Genomic DNA, 16,680 nt, shown 5'->3' on the forward strand with positions numbered 1-16,680 from the left:
CAGCCCCCGCCGCCGTGCGGTTGGCTTGCCCGGTGCTCTGCAGACGGGTGGTGGGCAGGGTCGTGTTTCTCGAGGAGTTAGAGGTCAGCTGGCCCTGCGGGCTGTTTGCTTCCTAAGACGCTCTGACGTCAACCTTGGGGGTCTCAAGAGCCCCTCGAGAGGCTGCTTCGCTGTTGGCTGAACATTTTAAAGTATTTAGCATAGTTCTCTGTTTAAGAGCTACTTCTGGTCACAAGTTGCCCTTTTGTAGTTTTTTGAGTGCCCCAGCCTAGGTCTCTGCACGTTGCCACCTGAAGAATCTTGCGCGGGACTCATCCGTCTCCCCCTCGGGCACAGTTGGGTGTGGATGGAGCCTGGGGAGGGCAGCTGCCCTCCTCGCTGGCTTTGAACATTCTGAGGGCAGCAGCAACGGTTAATCCCTTTCTGGGCCTTTGCTGGTCTCGCTCAATGAGACGGAACCCTGCTCTGCTCCTGTCCTGTCTTGTCTTTTATTTTATTTTACTTTATTCTTTTCTGTTCTGTCTTTTTTAAATCTTCTGTTCTTCCCACCTGGAGCCAGCCCCACAGCCAAGCCTCCCGGGATGTGGAGAAGGCCGTCTCGGTGTTTCAACACACGGGGAAGGTTCCTGTTGCCGTCATGGAGGCCAGGTGGGGCCGAGCAGCCTGTGCTACGTGGGTCCCGGGGGAGGCCCAGCGAGGGGAGCCCCTGCCATGGCGTGCACTTCCTCTGGAAAAGCCCAGGTTGCCCTGAACTTCGAGCTATTCAGAGAGACCAGACGGTCACTGAGGCTAGGTAGCAATGATGATTTTTCTTTTCTTTTTTTTTTCTTTGTTTGCTTTTTAGGGCTGCACACAAGGTATATGGAGTTTCCCAGGCTAGGGGTCAAATCGAAGCTCTAGCCACTGGCCATGGCCACAGCAATGCCAGATCCAAGCTCTGCGACCCACAGCACAGCTCACGGCAACGCTGGGCCCTTAGTCCACTAAGCGAGGCCAGGGATTGAACCTGGGTCCTCATGGATACTGGTCAGATTTGTTTTTGCTGAGCCACAACGGGAACTCTCCAATGATGATTTTCAATTTTGTTTACTTAATTTTGGGGGGCACGCCTGCAGCATCAGAAATTCCCAGCCCGGGGCTGGAACCCGATCCACAGCAGGGACGATGCCAGATCCTTCGCCACTAGGCCACCAGGGAGCTCCCAGCGATGATGCCTTCAGTCAGCCCTTCTTTAGTGAGCAGTGTGGAGCCAGTACAGGGAGGACAGCCAGTTGTGCCGAATTCACTGTGGCCCCAAGCCTCTTGAATTCTGGCTGCTTCCAGTGTGGACTGGCTTTGTTCAGGTGTTGCCCAAGGAACCACACCGATTTGTCCACGGTCACCCTCATGGCCTGGGCTGAACCCACGCCCGCCCCCCGGGGTGTGCGTGGTCCCTAGTGTGCAGGGTCCCGAAGCAGTGGAGAAGACACTGAGAAGATGGCCAAACGCCGTCCTCGGAGCTGCAGGGCCCCCTGCCCGCGGCCGTCCCCGCCGCGCTGCCTGTCCTCCTGCCGGCGGTGGGCGTCCTGAGCCGTCTCCTCTGTTGCAGCGTTTTCCGGAGACCCTACTACCTGTCGCACTTCCTCCCCGCGCTGCTCACCCCGAGAGTGGTCAGTACACGTCTGGGGGGGCCTGGGGCCCGGTCGGCAGAGCAGAGGGCTCCTACGTGCCTCTCAGTCTCGGCTTTCTCTCAGCTCCCGACCGTCGAGGACGCCCGGGCGGCTCTCATCGAGGCCCTGAGGAGGTGAGCAGCGGCCTGTGCAGGGGGCGGCCGAGCAAGCATCGGCTGCCTCGGTAGAGAGGTGTGCGATCACGCGGATGTCTTAGTCTTAGAAAATGAAAACGAATCCGACTGGGAACCATGAGGTTGCGGGTTCGATCCCTGGCCTCACTCAGTGGGCTAAGGATCCGGTGTTGCCGTGAACTGTGGTGTAGGTCACAGACATGGCTCGGATCTGTGTGGCTGTGGCTGTGGTGTAGGCCGGCGGCTACAGCTCTCATTAGACCCCTAGCCTGGGAACCTCCATGTGCCACGGGTGTGGCCCTGAAAAAAAAAAAAAAAAAAGAAAAAAAAATGGCTCTGCGTGCCTTGGTTAAGCTCTTCAAAAGAAAATTTCTTTGAATCTGAATAATACCACTGAGCATTTTTCCAAGAACCTTGAGGATGACTGGTCTGGAATTAAAGAAAGTAGTGATTTTGCTACATAATCATTGTGCAGTGAGGGGATTTTAAGCAAAGAAGGAGAAGGAAGGGAGGCTCCCCTGAGCTGATCGGGGTGGGGGGGCGGGGGCGGAGACCCGGTGGAGAACGGAGGTCCCCACCCCAGCTCACGTGAGTTCCCCCAGGAGCCGGGAGCTGGCAGAAATTGAAAACTAAGTCGGACTTCGGAGTTCCCATCGTGGCGTAGCGGTAACAAACCTGACTGGTAGTGTCTGTGAGGACGTGGGCCCCACTCAGTGGGGCAAGGATCCGTGTTGCCGGGAGCTGTGGTGTAGCTCGCAGACAGTGTCACAGGGGTGGCCCCTGTGTCTGTGAATTTCTTTTTCTTGAATTTGTCTTTTTTCTTCTTGGCTGCAACCACAGCACGTGGAAGTTCCTGAGCCAGGGATCAAACCCACACCCTAGCAACAAGCCCAGCCCCTGGCATTGCCAGGTTCTTAATGCTCGGGCCGGGATCCTGCTTTTTTGTCTTAGTGGCACTGGTTTCTGTTATTTAAGCTAGAGGTCCAGCCTCCGGGCTGCGCCCCTGCCTCACTCTGGACCACAGCTGTGTCTTTGCTCTTGCGTCGGAGTCTCGTGGGCATGGTTTACAGCCCGTGGCGGAGGCTCCGAGTCCTGCCATCCAGGACGCCGTCCACGCGTCCGTCAGTGGCCAGTCGTGGCTGGTGCTCTCCAGGCACACCTCTGTGGCTCTTGTCCTTGGACTTGTCCCTGTGTCGTAAGAATGTGCCAGCTGGTCCCCTGCCCTGTTGATGCCCCGTGTCCTTCTCACAGGGCTTGTTTTCTTTGATTTGTGTTTTTGCAGCCACACCTGCGGCATACGGAGGTTCCCAGGCCAGGGGTCCAATCGGAGCTACAGCCGCCGGCCTACACCGCAGCCGCAGCCACGCAGATGCGACCCGCGTCTGCGACCTACACCACAGCTCACAGCCATGCCGCATCCTTGACCCACCACAGAGGGGACTCACCTTGTGTTTTAATGACACTGATTTTGCTTGCTTTTCTTGGCGTCATTCATTAAAAGTAAATGTAAGTTCACTTTTAAAACTGGGAAATTACGGAATTCGAGTACAGAGAAGTGAAACTCAGTGATAATCTTGCTACGCAGCAAAACCCTCCGTTGGCAGGTGTTTGTATCCGATGTATCATGAAGCACCTGGGACCGTCTGAATCCACGTGTGTGATGGTTTTTCCTAAAAGCAGGGTCACTTGGATTTGTTTCTGTGTTATGGTAATTTCTGGAGCTGTAAGCCTGAGAATTAATTTGAGTCAGGATTGACTGTTTTCATGTTTCCTGATCCAGAGCTGATAAAATCCCCCCATCCCTGTACTCCGCCTACCGCCAAGCCTGCTCCACTGCCGGAGAGAAGCAGCCAGAAGGTGAGGACAGCGGGCTGCTAGGTCCCCGAGCCGAGCCGTGTCACTGGTGCTCTGCTTATGTCATGCTGGGTCTGGCTGCAGCTGTGGCTTCAGAGGCTGCCCGGCCCAGGAATGGCGTGACACAGGGGGGCTGCCTGTGGCGTCCTCTGGGCTCGTAGCGGGGCCCGTCCCCACAGCACGCGTGCAGCACAACGTCCTCCAGACTGTCTTTGACCCACTGAGCTGGTGGTGTGGTTTCTGATGCTTTAAATTGGGGTGAGCAAGCCGGCCCTTGCATGGCGCTGGCTCTACAGCTCGTCCTGGTGGGTGTCTGCTGCAGCCCTTTGGCTCTCAGGACGGCTGGGGTCGTCCTGCTCTAGTGCCCAGTGCTGTAGGCCTGAGCCCAGAGTGCGGAAGCACGTCGGGGGGCGGCTGGGCCTGGAGCAGCGGGGCAGGCTGTCCCTGCCCTGGGCCCAGCAGCAAGGCGCTGTCAGGAGCCTTGAAGTGGTGGCGCCTGGAGGGTGGGCCAGGCTGGCTGAGGCAGCGGGCTTTTCCAGTTCTTTCTGCCAGACCCGTCCTCCACAGTCCCATGATTTCTGACAGCCTGGGGGACCCCACCTGTTTTGCAGCTGTGAAGCATCTCGCGGACGGGGCGCCGAGGGCCGTAGGGCTGTGTGTGTTGTGGAGCAAAGGCCCTGCTTCTCCTGTTCCCACCCCATGGCTCCACTTTTGGGGCCTTGTAGAATGTTTTCTAATGCTACCTCTGTCAGAGGTCATCTTTTTGGGGGGGCTTGTTGCCTTTTCTAGGGCCACACTCGCGGCATATGGATGTTATCAGGCGAGGAGGCTAATGGGAGCTGTAGCCGCTGGTCTACACCACACCCACAGCAACACCCGATCCGAGTCTCGTGTGCAGCCTACACCACAGCTCACGGCAACGCTGGAGCCTTAAGCCACTGAGCGAGGCCGGGGATCCAACCCGCAACTCATGGTTCCTAGTCAGATTCATTAACCTCTGCGCCACGACGGGAACTCCAGACGGGTCATCTTTTTTAGCAAACCCTTTGCGCGCCCGTGGAGGGCTGGTCGCCCCCTCTTGGGCACTGATTCTACCATCCTGTTGTGGTAAGAACACAGTGTTACTTAAGAGTTTGAGAAAAGGGCTGGACCGTTGTCCGTCTGTAATTCTGCTCTCCCTGCCCAGCCTCCCTCTGCTGCTGTTGCTCTTTTTTTTTGGTCACATAAGTGCTTTTCACTCTTGCAGTGGTGACGTGTGTAAAATCATGGTCTTTCTTAAACGTCTTTATAGCGGTTTTAATTTTTTTTTTTTTTTTTTGCTATTTCTTGGGCCGCTCCCGCGGCATATGGAGGTTCCCAAGCTAGGGGTCCAATCGGAGCTGTAGCCACTGGCCTACGCCAGAGCCACAGCAACACGGGATCCGAGCCGCGTCTGTAACCTACACCACAGCTCACGGCAACGCCGGATCATCAACCCACCGAGCAAGCGCAGGGACCGAACCCGCCACCTCATGGTTCCTAGTCAGATTCGTTAACCATTGCGCCACGACGGAAACTCCTTAATTTTTGATGTGCCATCGGTACCCAGCATCAGGGGAGTGGGTTTCCCTTCGCTCCTGGTTGGGTCCTAGCCTGTGCGTGCCCGCTCCGCAGAGCCCAGGGACGGGGTCAGTCCTGTGGCCAGAGGCCCGGGTGCTCCCTGTCAGCCTCCTCGTCTCTGTCACAGCCCCAGGATCGGAGGCGGAGCAGAGCTGTGCAGAGGAGCCCCTGGACCTGCTCACAGCGGCCCTGGGGGAGCTCAGGGCCTCGCTCTCGGACCCCACACAGCAGGATGGTGAGGCTCGGGCTGCTGGCAGGGTGTCCGCAGTGGGTGTTTTGTAGGGGGGTGTCCAGCCGTGCTCAGAGCTCTTGGTAGGTACCCTGTAGGGACACGGTCAGCATGTCTTTGCTGCAGACCAGCAGGCTGTGGAGGGCTTGGCCTTCTCCTGTCCACACAGGCTGTCCCAGCTCCTTGGCACGAGGTGGTTCTTCTGCTCCTTGGCCTCTCGGTGGGCAGGTGACGAACAGACCGGAAGACAGCTGCCACATTTCCTAGGGAGGGGGGCTTCCACCTGCATGCCTGGCTCTTGGTAGCACTCCCGGGCCTTGCTCGGCCCGGACCCTCCCCAGAAGAAGCTGGGTCTGGAGTTGGATCTTGAACCGCGCACAGTGCTTGTGAGAAGATACTAGCTGCAGTTTTATCAGATTTGTCTTATGAGAAATGCAGAAAAAAATAAGCTGTATTTTTACCTAGTAACTTTATTGCATTTTTATTTACTATGAATTTATTGGACTTGTCTGAGAGCCTCATGGCAGAAACACATTTGAACTGCCCAGGTCTACTTAATTTGTGCAGACTTTTTTTCAGTAGATAAATTGGAAAATTTTTTTTGCTGCACTCATGGCATGTGGAAGTTCCTAGGTCAGAGCTCACACCTGTGCCACAGCAGTGACTCGAACTGCTGCATTGACAATGGCAGAGCCACCGGGGAACTCCTGGAAATTTTTTTTTGTCCTTTTGTTTTTCTAGGGCCGCTCCCGAGGCACATGGAGGTTCCCAGGCGAGGGGTCTAATTGGAGCTGTAGCCACCGGCCTACACCACAGCCACAGCAACGCGGGATCCGAGCCGCGTCTGCAACCTACACCACAGCTCACGGCAACGCTGGATCCTTAACCCACTGAGCAAGGCCAGCGGTCGAATCCACAACCTCATGGTTCCTAGTCGGATTCGCTAACCACTGAGCCGCAATGGGAACTCCCTGGAGAATTTTTTGAGTTAAGTGACAGTTTGAAAAATCTGTAGATAAACCACTGTGGAAACATCAAAAAAATAAGGCATGAGGTGAATGCATGAGATCTGCACAGCCCCACATATGCGGGGAGTCCGTGCTCGTCCCTCCAGCCCTGGCCTGGGGTGGCAGGTTCAGGCAGTGACAGGTTACATGCAGCCCCACCCCGCTTGTCAGGGTGGGCAGTGGGCACCACAGGGCAGCCGAGGGTGTCATCTGGTGGCCGGTGTGGCCTCTCCAAAGTCCCCTCCTGCTGACCGTGTCCCTGGGGACATTGCTGCCTCTGTGGAGCCAGCACTTGAGCCTGACAGCTGACTGTTTGTTCAGGCCCATCTGCAGACCGTGGAGCCAGTGCGGGCTGGGCCGTGGGAGGGGGTGGGGACTCCAGGTGGGTGCTCGTGATGCCCCAGGGCTCTGGCCATCGCATGATCTGTGAAAAGGCCGCCTGCCCCGTGGACAAGACGAACAGGCGGCTGCAGGGCCCGTGGACAGTGTGGCCTCACCCTGCCGGCCGCCCTCGCAGTGCTGTCTGCTCGGATGGCCGTGGTTTCTGACAGGCTGGGTCCCGCCTTGGGCCTCAGCAAGGACGACGAGGATGGCTCCTCAGTGGCCACAGTCGAGCTTAGTGTCCGCACCCCCGAGCTGCCTCCGCAGGAACTGAAGGTGAGCAGACGCCTGTCCGCGCCTGTGTCTCGCTGGGAAGCTCCTGCCATTGCCCTGGCCTGTCTGCGCCCCGCCTCTGCGTCGGCCGGAGTTGCGCTGAGGCCACTGTGGCTCCCGGGAGACAGCTCTGTGAGCCGGCTCTGCTGGAGAATCCGCAGTGATGCCCGGCTGTCACATCTAGGGATTGGGGGCTCGTGCCCATTGCTCTGCAGACAGGCCTGCCTGCAGTCCTGGGGGCTTGGCCATGGCCCTGACGTCCGAGGGGCACTGCAGTGCCATCGGGCTTGTGGCCCTGAGCGCTCTCTCCTCCCAGGTCGTGGACCTCCTGCTGACCGCCTTCTCGCAGAACCTCTTGGCCGCCTCCTGCCTCGCCCCGCCTGACAGGTAGAGGCCGGGCATCCCCCAGCGGCTCAGGGCCCGGGGCGGGGGCGGTGGGGCTGACCGATCAGGCAGGGATGTGGCGAGGGTTTGGGGCACAGCCTGGTGCTTTCTGGGCGGCCCGGTGCTCGTCTGCTCGGCCCCAGGAGGGCCATGCGGGCCAGTGCGGCCCCGCCACCGTCTCTGTGGTCCCAACAGGCAGGGGCCCTGGGCCGCCCACTTGGTGAGGACCTTGTGTGGACACGGGCTGCTGCCGGCTGTGCTCACCAGGCTCTGCCAGCTGCTCCGCCACCAGGTGAGGCGCCCCCTCGGGCTGGGAGGTGGGTCCCGCCCGTGCCCGCGCCCGCGCCCACTCAGGCTCTGCCTCCCGTCAGGGCCCGAGCCTGAGCGCCTCCCACGTGCTGGGCTTGGCCGCCCTGGCCGTGCACCTCGGCGAGGCCGCGTCTACGCTCCCGGCCGTTTGCGCCGGCCCCCCGGGCCCTGCCCGGCCCCTGCCCGTGCCCGAGCTCTTCGACTGCCTCCTGCCGTGCGGGACCCCGGAGGCCTGGGCCCTGTGTCTGAGGTGAGCCCCCTGCGCAGAGGGACCCTTGCTGGGCAGGAGCGGCCAGCGCGGTCTCTGCCGTTGGGCCCTGCTCCCCGCAGAGCCTGACCCGCTTGGGCTTTGCCGCGTGTCGGTAACTCTGGTCGTGAGCACGAGTTAGGCTCTGGCCCTGCCTCCCGAGCTGCGAACTGCGGGCTGCTGACACTCCCCTCTGGGTGGGTGGTGAGAGCGGCCTCGTTTGCCCCGGGCGCTTGGGTGGCCCTCCTCCTCTGGGTGGATGGCAGGGTCTCCCTGCAGTAGGTGGCTGCTTCGGGGGACAGTCCTGCACATGGAGCGTTTCGAGACCTGCTCCCCACCTTCCACTCACCGCCCGCTGTGCGCCTGGGGCCTGTGGGGTGAGGGCAGCTGCCCGGGCAGGGTCCCCACCCATTGTGTGGGCCGAGCCCTGGGGCATCCACGCGGGACACGGCCCAGAGGCTCAGGACTGGGCCAGGTGGCCCCCTGGGCATTGCTGGCCGGAGGGACACAGCCCATGGACCGAGCTGACCCTGGGAAGGTGGGGGACGAGCGTGGGAACCTGGCCCCAGACCAGCGCCCACCAGGCGTCCCCACCATCCACGGGGACAAACAGACAAGGCTCCTAGGAGTCTGCCCTCCTCCACTTGCTGCCTCTCAGGCCTCGGGGGCAGCCCCTGTTCTCAGCAGCCCCGCTTCACAGCCCGCCACGCGAGGCACGGGCTGAGTCTGACCTTGGTGGCAGGGTCGTCTCGGGCGGGGGCAGTGGGGGTCTGCCTGCACTCAGGTGAACACAAGCCCCGCACCCCCTGGCTTCCTGCCTTGTCTTGTGTCTGTGGCTCTTTACCTGCCGAGTCGCAGAGTCGCAGGAGCGGGCTGGAGCTGTGGCTGAGCCCTGCCGGCGTCGGCGTGGGCGCCGAGGTCACGGTGGAGTGAACGCTTCCCTCCGTTCCTTTGCACGGATCGCGTGGCTGTGTGAGCATGTCTGTTATCTGTTTTCAGGTTTTGCACAGCAGCGATTTCCTATTCTGTGTGTAAGTTTTCTTCCCAGTCCCGTGGGGTCTTGCGTCGCTGTCTGTCTCCAGGCCTTATAAAAAAGGTGAGTCTGCTCTGCTCCTCCTTCTGCTCTCCTGTCACGTAGTTTTGTGCAGCTTTCTAGTCAGAGGCCCGCGTGGCCTCCCCTGGCCGCTCCGCGCTGCCGTCTGCAGCAGGCTCTCCCAGGGCTGCCCTCCTGCCTGCCGAGCTGGACACAGGCTGCCTTTTCCCTCTTAGTTTAGAGGACAGTGTGCGGGGACAGCCGCAGATGCCCTCCTTATTTTTAAAAAACAGATACTGATGTTTCTGAATTAGGGAAAAGATAAGTATCTACAGTAAGTGTCTTACCGTGTAAAGAAGGCTCCTAGGTGCTCTCGCTGTGGTGCAGTGGCATCGACCGTGGCTTGGGAGCCCTGGGATGCGGGTTGGATCCCTGGCCTGGCACAGTGGTTTATGGATCCACTGTTGCCACAGCCGTGGATTAAGGTGCAGCTGCGGCTTGAATCTGATCCCTGACCCGGGAGCTCTGAATACCACGGGGCGGTCCAGAAAGGACCACGAAAAATCCTAAACTTCCTCTAAGGCCTGCCCCCCCTCCCCAATGAGTGCTTGTGACACGTGTTAGAAGAATTAGGGCTGCGCGTTACAATCTTCAGCGTCAGCCGTGGAGGTGACCTTGCCGCGGCGACGCAGTCCATCTGCAGCTTGAAGGACCCTCTCCTGTCCAGGGTAAACCTGACCTCAGCTCCAGGCGTCCCCTCAGACTCCCGGGTCCTGCTGGCCAGTGAAGCCGCACCTTGGCTCCCCGTCCTCTGGTGGGGCTCAGGCCAGGCCCCTGGATTTGCAGTGTGGGCTGGAGATCGATGGGGGGTGGCTCAGCTGGGAGGGCCACGTCCCCCTCTGGGCACCTGTGCTGGCCCTATGTGGCAGGCGGAGGCTGGCCCGAGGGCACGGTGACAGGCGGGGGGCTGTCCTGAGGCACAGCGGCCGGCTCCGCCCGTCCGCGAGAGAGCGTTTTGCCCGCCCTGGGGCCCCTCCTTCAGGCACCCCTGCTCTGGGCGCAGCCTCCTGACCCCCCCCCACTGCTCCAGTTCCAGTTCCTCGTGTTGAGGCTGTTCCCCGAAGCCCGAGATGCCCCCGCCGGGGCAGAAGACGCAGCCGGCCCTGGCTGGCAGCCCCGGTTCCTGCCCTCCGTGGACTGGCAGCGAGCCGCCCTCTGCCTCTGGGAGCAGGGAGCCTTCCGGGAGCTGCTGGAGCAGGACGGCCTCCGAGTACGTCCACCCTTGCCCCCCAGGACCCCGTGGGTGTGCACTGCCTGCGAGGAGTGAGACAGGCAGGCCCCTCTGCCCTGCCAGCCCCGCAGTAACACATCAGGTGTCTCGCACGGGTCTGCCGGACGGTGGCCCGGCGCCCCCGAGTTCGGTCACCAGAAGCGCAGCCGCTCTGGGCTGCGGGCCGTGTCGCTGCTCCCGGTCCCTTCTCCTGATGCTCGCTCACCTCCTGGACGCTCACCCGCTTGCTGTGGTTTTAGCGGAAACAGCGTCAGTGTCCCCCTCTCAGCTCCTGTGTCGTTAACTGAACCAGTGACACAGAGCGGCTCTGACTGTGCCTGAGGGCGAGAAGGTGCAATGGCTGCCCTGGAGGGCGCTGTGCACACACGCCCCCGCCAGCGCGGCCCGGCTCCGGCCTTTACGCACGTGTGCTGCACACGCACACGTCTTCCTGGGACACGCTCTCACACACACGTGTGCTGCACCTGACATGAGTTTGCACAGATGTGTGCAGTTGTCCCATGAAGCATGGTTATTGGCCCTCTGTGACCCAGAAAGTGGCCTGCGGGGCGAGGGCCTGGGGTCCCCCAGATCCAGGCAGCCATGCGGGAAGTCGGCGAAAGGACCAGTGTGGGACGGTTTTAGGCAGCTTCACAGGGAGGTCTCCTCGAGCAGCCCCAGCCTGACGGTGGCAGTGCCCTGAGGCTGAGATGGGCACAGGCGCACGGCCCCGGCCCGAGCTGTGGGTCTGCACGCTGGCCTTGCCGAGCGTCAGCTTGGTCCTTCTCTCAGTTGACTTACAGAGACTGGTTACTGTTGGAGCTGGAGATTCAGCCTGAAGTCGATGCTCTTTCGGATACCGAAAGGTACGCGTTTGCAGGATCTGCCCTTTGAAACACTGTACGATTTTCTGTGTTGTCTTCACGTGCAGGTTTTTCATTTTATCCGCAGTGTTCAGTTTAACACACTCTTTGAGTACGATTTTATTCAAGAACCATTTTCTGGGCTCCTACTGGTTGCCAGATATTTCTAGAGTGTTCGAGAAGCTAGGTGCAGCAAGGAGGAGACAGCTGGGGTGCATGAGGCACGTACAGGGCTCCCTTGTGCACTCGTGTCCACGCCCGAGCGGGCCCTCTTGCCGAGGAGCAGGGCAGACCTGTGCCAGCGTGGACCTGGGGGCAGGGAGGTCGCCAGGTCCGGGGCTGAGAGGGAGACGCGGGCCCTGAAGACAGCACACAGGGCCCTGGGCCCAGAGGGCCACGGCCGGGAGCCCAGGAGGTCCCAGCTGCTCTTAGCCGCGCGGTCCCGTCGTGCACGTTCTGGTCTCGAGGCACCAGGGCTCTCTGGGTGGGTCAGGGTCAGGCACGGGAGCCGCGTTCAGGCCACTGTCCTTGGAGTGGCCAGCGGCCTCCTGCCCATGTGGGATGCCGTGTCGTGCTGTCAGATTCTGGACGGGACGCCCCCCCACTTTGCTCAGCACGGGGTGTCTCGACCTTCCAGGCTGAGCCAGGCCTGCTTCCTGTGCTCCCTCCAGGCGCCTCCAGGAGGAAAGGACACTTGCCCCCAGGTCACTGTTGACATTTTGCCGAGACAGCCCAGGGGCGTGCTCGCAGCCCCCTGCTGCGTAGGGTGCTCTCACCATGGGAATGGGCTGCAGTGCCCCCCCCCGCCCCGCCTGTGCCTCGGGCTCAGCACCACGCAGCCTGGGCCCGGCCCGGACGCTCGGCTGCTGGGCCCGGGACAGTGCAGGTGCCCGCTCTGCTCCCGCTCAGCCGTCGAGACCCCGTGTCTGCGTTGCAGGTGGGCCTTCCAGCAGTGGGCCATCCACGAGCGCTTCCTCCCTGCACCCGCCTCAGCGGGGGGCTGCGCCGGGGACCTGGAAGCCGCCTGCACCGTCCTCGCCGACGTGCTCATGGACTTCTGGCAGAGGTGAGGGGTAGCTGCCCCCGGGTGTCTTGTGCACTTGCTGTTTCTGAGAACATGTTTGCCTCAGTCTAGTTTGCGTCACGTGGTAGAATCGGCTGTCGTTTCTGGGTGTAGACTTGCCGATGCAGTGACTGCTCTTTGTGCCGTCACCTGGGGCTCAGGGTCAGCAAACCCGGGGAGAAAAACAGGTCTGGCAAGGGCTGGGCACCCGTGTCCTGCCGGTGGTGCAGGAAGCGCAGGCATCTGTGGTCCTATCCGGGCTCTGGCCTCGGGTGTCGTGCTTGCTGTGCTGGGTGGCGAGGTGCTCAGAGCAGCCGGTTTCTGGGTTTGGGTGCCTGTGTCACGACACAGCCGTGGTCACTCGAGGGCACATCATCCAGGCAGATGGACACAGCACGGCACCAGGGTCTTCCCACTGCCCCATCTCCTCCACAGGGTCTCTGAACTCGGTGTCCAGTGGGCACAAAGCCTGTCCCTCAGCGCCTGTCAGCGTTGGCGCTGCTCCTTCACTCGCACTGAGGCTCCTCCGTGAGCTCCCCCACGGCTCCGGCCCCACGAGCCGCCGTCTGTCTGGGGGTTTGTCGGTCCTGGACGTTTCGATGGACTCGAGATGGCGCTTTGGGTCGGAGGCCTCTTCTTGTGCGCCCTCCGTGTGGCCTGTACCAGAGGCGCCCTCCTCCTGCCTGACTCGTAGTCCCCGAAGAGGGGGCCCCGATTTACTCATCAGCGTTGGCATCTGGGTCCTTGGCACTTCGTGGTCGTGATTGACCCCGTGAAACTCGGTACAGCTGCCTTTTCACTTTTCCTGGGCACCCGCCTGGGGGGCGTTACCCTGGTCGTGCGCGTCTCCTGCCTGAGGAACCACAGCCTGGCTTCCACAGCTGCTGGGCGGTGCCCCTTTCTCCCTTATCCACCGCCTCCTGGCACTGCTGGCTCTCTGGCCAGATCCCGCCCCGGCCGTTCCTGATCCCGCACCGCACGGCGCTTCCCTGAGCGTCTTTTCATCTGCTTACTGATCCTTTGTGTATCTTTTTTGGACAAGTGGTGATCAGGTGCCTCGCCCGTTTACAACTGGGTTATTTGCTTAGAGTCTTGGGAGGTCTCTCCCTCGCAGGTACCGGCCCCTGCCCAGCTCTGCGAGGGCACATCCTCCCCGACCCGGGACCCACACGCTCTCACTCCCATGATGCAGAGACGTGTTACATTGGATGGGCTCCTATCCACCTGTTGTTGCTTTGAGCTCTTATTTCGTTTTTGACTTTGATGCACTTGGGGTTCATTTTCCTGTGGTGTGAAGGGGGGACCCAGCTCCATCCTCTGCGTGCGGACGTGCAGTTTTCTTCGCCAGCAGCTGCTTAGTGGAGGCCCCGTTGTGGCTCAGTGGTAACGAACACGACTAGCGTCCGTGAGGATTCGGCTTTGATCCCTGGCCCCACGTGGTGGGTTAAGGATCCGGCGTGGCTGTGGCTGTGGCGTAGACCAGAAGCTGTAGCTCTGATTGGACCCCTAGCCTGGGAGCTTCCGCGTGCTGCAGGTGCGGCCCTGAATAGACAAAAAATAAAAGCCAGTTATCCGTCCCTGTGTGAGCTCTGTGTCGAGCCTTGTACTGGTACCACACCGGGCGTTGTTTGCTTTTTGCTTTTTTTTTTTTGGCGACACACGTGGAATTCGCTCCAGGCCAGGGAGGAATCCAAGCTGCAGCTGCCACCTACACCACAGCCAGAATTCCTCTTTTTTTAAAAATTTCTGGCCACCCTGTGGCAAATGGAGTTCCCAGGCCAGGGATCGGATCCAAGCCACAGTTGTGATCGAAGCCGCAGCTGTAGCAACTCGAGATTCTAAACCCGCTTTGCAGAGTCGGGGATTGAACCTTCATCCCAGCGCTCCCAAGACACTGTCAATGCCATTGCACTGTGTCAGGAACTCTAGAAACTCCTCTTTTTGTTTTCGTTTTTTTGTTTCGGCTGCATCCATGGCTTGTGGAAGTTCCTGGGCCAGGGGTCAAATCTGTGCCACAGTAGTAACAACACTGGATCCTTAACCCACTGGGCCACCAAGGAAAAGGGAAATGTACCATACTGTTCTGATTACTGTAGTTTTGTAATAAGGTTTTTTTTGTTTTTTTGTATTTCATATTTGTTTGGCTATTTTCTTGGGGGAAATGGCAAGATTTTTAAAAACTTACTGTAGTTGATTTGCAGTGTTCTTTCAATTTTCTGCTGTATAGTAAGGTGACCCAGTTACACGTATCTCTAAACACACACACGGACATTTACACACACTCTTCCTCACGTTCTCCTCCCTCATGTTTCATCACACGTGACCGGATGCAGTTCCGGTGCTCTGCGTCCGCAGCAGGACCTCATTGCTTACCCTCTCCAGATGCAACAGTCTGCGTCTCCTAACCCCAAACCCAGTCCATTCCACTCCCTCCCTTCCCCCTCGGCAGCCACAGCCACCACATATCCATTCTCCAAGTCCACGAGTTTGCTTCTTTTCTATAGATGGGTTGATTTTGCCATATATTAGAGTCCAGATATAAGTGACATCATATGGTATTTGGCTTTCTCTTTCTAACTTACTTCACTTAATAGGAGTATCTCTAGTTCCATCCATGTTGCTGCAAATGGCATTATTTTGTTCTTTTTTATGGCTGAGTAGAATCCCATTGTGTAGATGTACCACATTGTAATAAGGTTTTTTTTTTTCTTTTTTGGTCTTTTTGCCTTTTTTTTCTAGGGCGCACCTGTGGCATATGGAGGTTCCCAGGCTAGGGGTCTAATCAGAGCTGTAGCCGCTGGCATACACCACAGCCGCAGCAATTCAGGATCCGAGCCGTGTCTGCGACTTACACCACAGCTCACAGCAACACCGGATCTTTAACCCACTGAGCGAGGACAGGGATCGAACCCGCAACCTCATGGTTCCTACTCGGATTTGTTAACCACTGCGCCACGATGGGAACTCCTGTAATACGTTTTTAAACTGGAAAATATGAGTCCTCAAACTTAATCCTTCTTTTTCAAGACTCTTTGTTTCTAGTCTGATTTTAGGAGCAGCTTACCACTTTCTACAAAACCAGCTGGGATTCTGGTATTGATTGCGGTGTGTCTGTAGCTCACTTCCTATCCATGAACATGGGCTGTCTTTCTTCATTTAGGTCACCTTTAGTATTTTTTGGCAATGTTTTTAAGTTTTCAGTATATAAGTCTTACATCTCCTTGATTAAATTTATTCTTATTTTCTTTAGCACTATTATAAATGGGACCTTCGCTTTAATTTCCCTTTTGGATTACTCATTGCTAGTGGATGGAAGTACAACTGGTTTTTGTACATTGATTTCATGTTCTGCAACTGCCGAACTCATTTAGTTTCTCTGATAGTTTTTTATTGGGAATTTTTAATCTTTTTTTTCTTTCTCTCTCTTTTTTTTTTTTTTTTTTTTTTAGGGCTGAACTCACGGCATATAGAATTGCCCAGGCCAGGGGTCGAATTGGAGCTGCAGCTTCCAGCCTACACCACAGCCACAGCAGCACCAGATCTGAGCCATGTCTGGGACCAAACCACAGCTCACGGCAATGAAGGATCCTTAACCCACTGAGCGAGGCCAGGGATCGAACCCGCAACCTCATGGTTCTTAGTCGGATTTGTTAACCACTGCGCCACGCCGGGAACTCCTGGTCAGGTTTTTTAATCCACTGAGCCACCACGGGAACTCGAGGATTTTCTACGTACACGGTCTTGTCGTCTGTGGAGAGAGGGGGTTTAACCTTTTCCTTCCCAATTCAGGTGCCTTTTGTTGATTGACTTACGCTTTTGCTGAGCGGTCCTGGCTACAACCTGCAGTGCCGAGTGGAGGGGCCGTGTCCCGGTCCTGACTTCTGGAGGACCGTCTCCAGCCTCTCATCCTGAAAGGCGAGGCCAACCGCGGGGCCTCGTGAAAGGCCTTGGCCAGGTTACGGGCTCGTGCGCTCTGGTCTGTTGAGGGTTTGGTTTGTTATCACCAGCGTGTATCGAACTTAGTTTAATGCTTCGTCTGTGCGGTGTTTCGTCTTTTGGCTGCACCCTCGGCCTGCAGGGGTTCCCAGGCTGGATGGCACCCCCACCACAGCAGGCGCAACACGGGGTCCTTTACTTGCTAGGCCACCAGGGAGCTCCGGTTCTGGGGTCCTTATTCTGCTCATATGTTTCTTGCGATACTTGATTTTTTTTTTTTTTTTTTTTTGGTTAGAGCCATTCTTGTGACATATGGAGGTTCCCAGGCTAGGGGTTGAATAGGAGCTGTAGCCACCGGCCTGCGCCAGAGCCACAGCAACACCAGATCCGAGCTGTATCTGTGACCTGCACCACAGCTCATGGCAACACTGGATCCTTGACCCGCTGAG

General features: G+C 58.5%; 1 protein-coding gene across 13 annotated transcripts in view; it reads left to right on the forward strand.

Moving 5' to 3' along the window:
- FANCA (FA complementation group A) overlaps nucleotides 1-16,680 on the forward strand; it is a 47,304-nt gene that overhangs the window by 24,298 nt on the left and 6,326 nt on the right. For 3 of the 13 annotated variants that reach the window (XM_047793515.1, XM_047793516.1, XM_047793518.1), the window contains 13 exons: nucleotides 560-648; nucleotides 1,589-1,649; nucleotides 1,734-1,783; nucleotides 3,564-3,640; nucleotides 5,364-5,471; nucleotides 6,990-7,129; nucleotides 7,443-7,513; nucleotides 7,706-7,802; nucleotides 7,882-8,069; nucleotides 9,066-9,162; nucleotides 10,190-10,369; nucleotides 11,162-11,235; nucleotides 12,170-12,298. In XM_047793515.1, the coding sequence (XP_047649471.1) occupies nucleotides 560-648; nucleotides 1,589-1,649; nucleotides 1,734-1,783; nucleotides 3,564-3,640; nucleotides 5,364-5,471; nucleotides 6,990-7,129; nucleotides 7,443-7,513; nucleotides 7,706-7,802; nucleotides 7,882-8,069; nucleotides 9,066-9,162; nucleotides 10,190-10,369; nucleotides 11,162-11,235; nucleotides 12,170-12,298 (1,361 nt within the window). Of the gene's footprint in view, nucleotides 1-555; nucleotides 649-1,588; nucleotides 1,650-1,733; nucleotides 1,784-3,563; nucleotides 3,641-5,363; nucleotides 5,472-5,634; nucleotides 6,088-6,989; nucleotides 7,191-7,442; nucleotides 7,514-7,705; nucleotides 7,803-7,881; nucleotides 8,070-9,065; nucleotides 9,163-10,189; nucleotides 10,370-11,161; nucleotides 11,236-12,169; nucleotides 12,299-16,680 lie in introns of those variants that run through there. The other 10 variants (XM_047793517.1, XR_007136609.1, XR_007136610.1 and 7 more) reach the window with 10 other exon arrangements.

This window comes from Phacochoerus africanus, chromosome 8 (assembly GCF_016906955.1).
Source record: "Phacochoerus africanus isolate WHEZ1 chromosome 8, ROS_Pafr_v1, whole genome shotgun sequence".
In the NCBI taxonomy this organism is placed as follows: domain Eukaryota; kingdom Metazoa; phylum Chordata; class Mammalia; order Artiodactyla; family Suidae; genus Phacochoerus; species Phacochoerus africanus.